Genomic DNA, 3,796 nt, shown 5'->3' with positions numbered 1-3,796 from the left:
CACGTGTCAAAAATAGCAATGATATCCTCTCTCCTCCTGATGGAGTTTTTAATATCTCACCTTGATACATGAATCGCCCATGACTAAATTTCGGGATTTTTTTTTTCTTTATCAAATACGTTTTGATATATCAAATATATCCATCAAATATATTTTGTTTACCTGAGGTTATGCTCGTTGGCGGGGTTGGTTGTGTTCATGTTAAGATTAGTTGGATTAGTTGGATTTCTAACTAATCTTGAGTCTGTGATACCTGCTTGATGGGGTTCTGGGAGTTCTTCTACTCCCCCAAGCCCGGCCTAAGGCCAGGCTTGACTTGTGAGAGCTTGGTCCACCAGGCTGTTGCTTGATACCTGCTTGATGGGGTTCTGGGAGTTCTTCTACTCCCCCAAGCCCGGCCCGAGGCCAAGCTTGACTTGTGAGAGTTTGGTCCACCAGGCTGTTGCTTGGAGCGGCCCGCAGGCCCACATATTCGGGGTTTTAACCATAAATATAAAAAAATACGGTATAGTATCGTATCGTATCATTATTTTTGCGCGATAGTATCCATTATCGCGGATAGTGGCTAAGGGGGGCCTGACGGCTGAGTGGACAACGCTTGGGATTCGTAGTCCTGAGGTTCCGGGTTCGATCCCCGGTGGAGGCATAACTATTGTTATTGTTATAAACAGCCTCCCGGTGCTTCGGAGCTCATTAACTGTTTAATAATTATAAACAAAGCCGTCGAAGACTGAGAAAAGATGGACAGGTTCGCAAGTGCTTCCGTAACTGCTTCGTTAATCTGGGTCCAGGGTCTGATATCTTTCGTACTGGGGCTCTCTCATAGGTCAGTGGAAGAGCTCCCCCCCCCCCTCACACCGTGGGATCGGTGGTTCGAGTCCCCCCTAGTGCCCAAGGGAAGGAAATGAGACATTAGTATACCTCCCCCTTGCTCGTCTCTTCCTCCTCGTGCTCCATATTCTCCTCCCTTTCCTGCCCAGTTTCTTGGAGTGGTTAGTACACCTACGGCTCGCAGTATGATGGGTCGGCGTTCGATCCTCGGTGGCTCAAGTGACTGGGCACCATTCCCTCACTCCATTTCTCCTATCCCAGCTAATACTATCCTGTCCTTGCGTCCGTATGTTGTGGTGTATATTCATCCTGGCTCAATGGTTGGCCATACTTGCTCTTCGTCTAGTTACTCCTCTCCTTCTTCCTCCCTCCTTCTGCCCCTCCCCCCCCTTCCTCCCCCTCCCTCCTCTTCCTCCCTCCTTCCTCCTCTTCCTCCCTCCTTCCTCCTCTTCCTCCCTCCTTCCTCCTCTTCCTCCCTCCTTCTGCCCCTCCCCCCTTCCTCTCCCTCCCTCCTCTTTCTCCCTCCTTCCTCCTCTTCCTCCCTCCTTCCTCCCTACCTCTGTGTCTACAATACCAACAGATTCGTCCAGTGACCAACGTAACCAACCAGGCTGTGGTGGGTATGTGGGCCTGCGGGCCGCTCCAAGCAACAGCCTGGTGGACCAAACTCTCACAAGTCAAGCCTGGCCTCAGGCCCGGGCTTGGGGAGTAGAAGAACTCCCAGAACCCCATCAAGCAGGTATCAAGCAGATCACATTGGCAAAGGAGACGAACCCAGAAGCTAGAGTCAGGAGTGGCTGAAGAGGGAGTACTGACGACTGGGGTTCGATCCGGGTTCGAAGCTGTATCCTGATACCCCGGACACATGATACAGGCACTTGCTTCACGCTGCACGTGTCCCAAAAGCTCTATTCCAACCCGTCATCTAGCCTAATAGGCTACGTTTTTAACGGTTATCGACCAAATCGTTAAAAATTACTCGTATTAGTTCAAATGAAATGGCTCGGTAATGTTGGCGTTTTCTATGCATCGGTGGTTAGGTGGGTTGGTTGGGTTTGTGCGTGTCTGGTTAGGTTAAACTGCTGTATCTTAGACGTAGTGGCAGGTGGAGAGGGGGGGGGGGGAGTGAAGGGTGTATGGAGTGTCTAGGGATGAAATGGTTCAACACAGGACCCGCATTGACCGGGCCATTGACACACACACACATACACACACACACACACACACACACACACACATACACACACACACACACACACACACACACACACACACACACACACACACACACACACACACACATACACACACACACACACACACACACACACACACACACATACACACACACACACACACACACACACACACACACACACACACACACACACACACACATATACACACAGACGTTAGAAAGAATTTTTTCAGTGTCAGAGTAGTTAACAGGTGGAATGCAATAGGCAGTGATGTGGCGGAGACTGACTCCATACACATTTTCAAGTGTAGATATGATAGAGCCCAGTAGGCTCAGGAACCTGTACACCAGTTAATTGACAGTTGAGAGGCGGGACCAAAGAGCCAGAGCTCAAACCAACGCCAGTACTCACAACTAAGTGAGTACACGTGTGAGTTACGAGGGGGGGGAGTGCCGGTGTCAAACTTCATATAATATGATTTTTTTTGTTTACTATTTACCGCTTATAACTATTTATGATCCACAAATGGGGCCCAAGAGCTATAACTCATTCCCAGTGAACTCAATTACGTTATTACAAATAGTTTAGTACACCCTGTCGAACAAGGCCGATTAAGCACCGGATATGGCCGGTTAAGCACCGGATATGGCCGGTTAAGCACCGGATATGGCCGGTTAAGCTCCGGATATGGCCGGTTAAGCACCGGATATGGCCGGTTAAGCACCGGATATGGCCGGTTAAGCACCGGATATGGCCGGTTAAGCACCGGATATGGCGGGTTAAGCACCGGATATGGCGGGTTAAGCACCGGATATGGCGGGTTAAGCACCGGATATGGCCGGTTAAGCACCGGATATGGCCGGTTAAGCACCGGATATGGCCGGTTAAGCACCGGATATGGCCGGTTAAGCTCCGGATATGGCCGGTTAAGTTCCGGATATGGCCGGTTAAGCACCGGATATGGCCGGTTAAGCACCGGATATGGCCGGTTAAGCACCGGATATGGCCGGTTAAGCACCGGATATGGCCGGTTAAGCTCCGGATATGGCCGGTTAAGCTCCGGATATAGCCGGTTAAGCACTGGTTATGGCCGGTTAAGCTCCGGATATGGCCGGTTAAGCTCCGGATATAGCCGGTTAAGCACTGGTTATGGCCGGTTAAGCACTGGTTATGGCCGGTTAAGCACCGGATATGGCCGGTTAAGCACCGGATATGGCCGGTTAAGCACCGGATATGGCCGGTTAAGCTCCGGATATAGCCGGTTAAGCACTGGTTATGGCCGGTTAAGCTCCGAACATAGCTGGTTAAGCACTGGTTATGGCCGGTTAAGCACCGGATATGGCCGGTTAAGCACCGGATATGGCCGGTTAAGCACCGGATATGGCCGGTTAAGCTCCGGATATGGCCGGTTATGCTCCGGATATAGCCGGTTAAGCACTGGTTATGGCCGGTTAAGCTCCGGACATGATCGACAAGGTTCGCTGAACAAGAGGCCGTTGAAGAAAGCACGTGAACCTTGATATCATCATCAGAACACCTGTCTTACGGCCACTGAGATGGACGGAGAGGAGCAGGTGTGTGTGTGGGACACGTGTGTGTGCGTGCGTGTGTGTTTGAGCAGGTGTGTGAGTGAGGGGACACATGTGCAGGGGGGGTGATTATAAAATTTCTTCACACTTGTGCAGCTGTTCTTGTCAGACACGTGTGTGTGTGTGTGTGTGTGTGTGTGTGTGTGTGTGTGTGTGTGTGTGTGTGTGTGTGTGTGT

General features: G+C 50.8%; 1 protein-coding gene across 1 annotated transcript in view; it reads left to right on the top strand.

Annotated features, from left to right (window-relative positions):
- Positions 1-3,550, top strand: part of LOC138368820 (prisilkin-39-like) — a 6,081-nt gene extending 2,531 nt beyond the window's left edge. Inside the window, exon 3 of the mRNA XM_069331522.1 lies at positions 2,614-3,550. Within this exon, the coding sequence (XP_069187623.1) occupies positions 2,614-3,550 (937 nt within the window). The remainder of the gene's footprint in view (positions 1-2,613) is intronic.
- Positions 3,551-3,796: the final 246 nt, after the last annotated feature.

This window comes from Procambarus clarkii, chromosome 26, assembly GCF_040958095.1.
Source record: "Procambarus clarkii isolate CNS0578487 chromosome 26, FALCON_Pclarkii_2.0, whole genome shotgun sequence".
Taxonomy (NCBI): domain Eukaryota; kingdom Metazoa; phylum Arthropoda; class Malacostraca; order Decapoda; family Cambaridae; genus Procambarus; species Procambarus clarkii.
The sequence above is the reverse complement of the archived record's forward strand: the minus strand, read 5'-3'. Positions and strand labels throughout refer to the sequence as shown.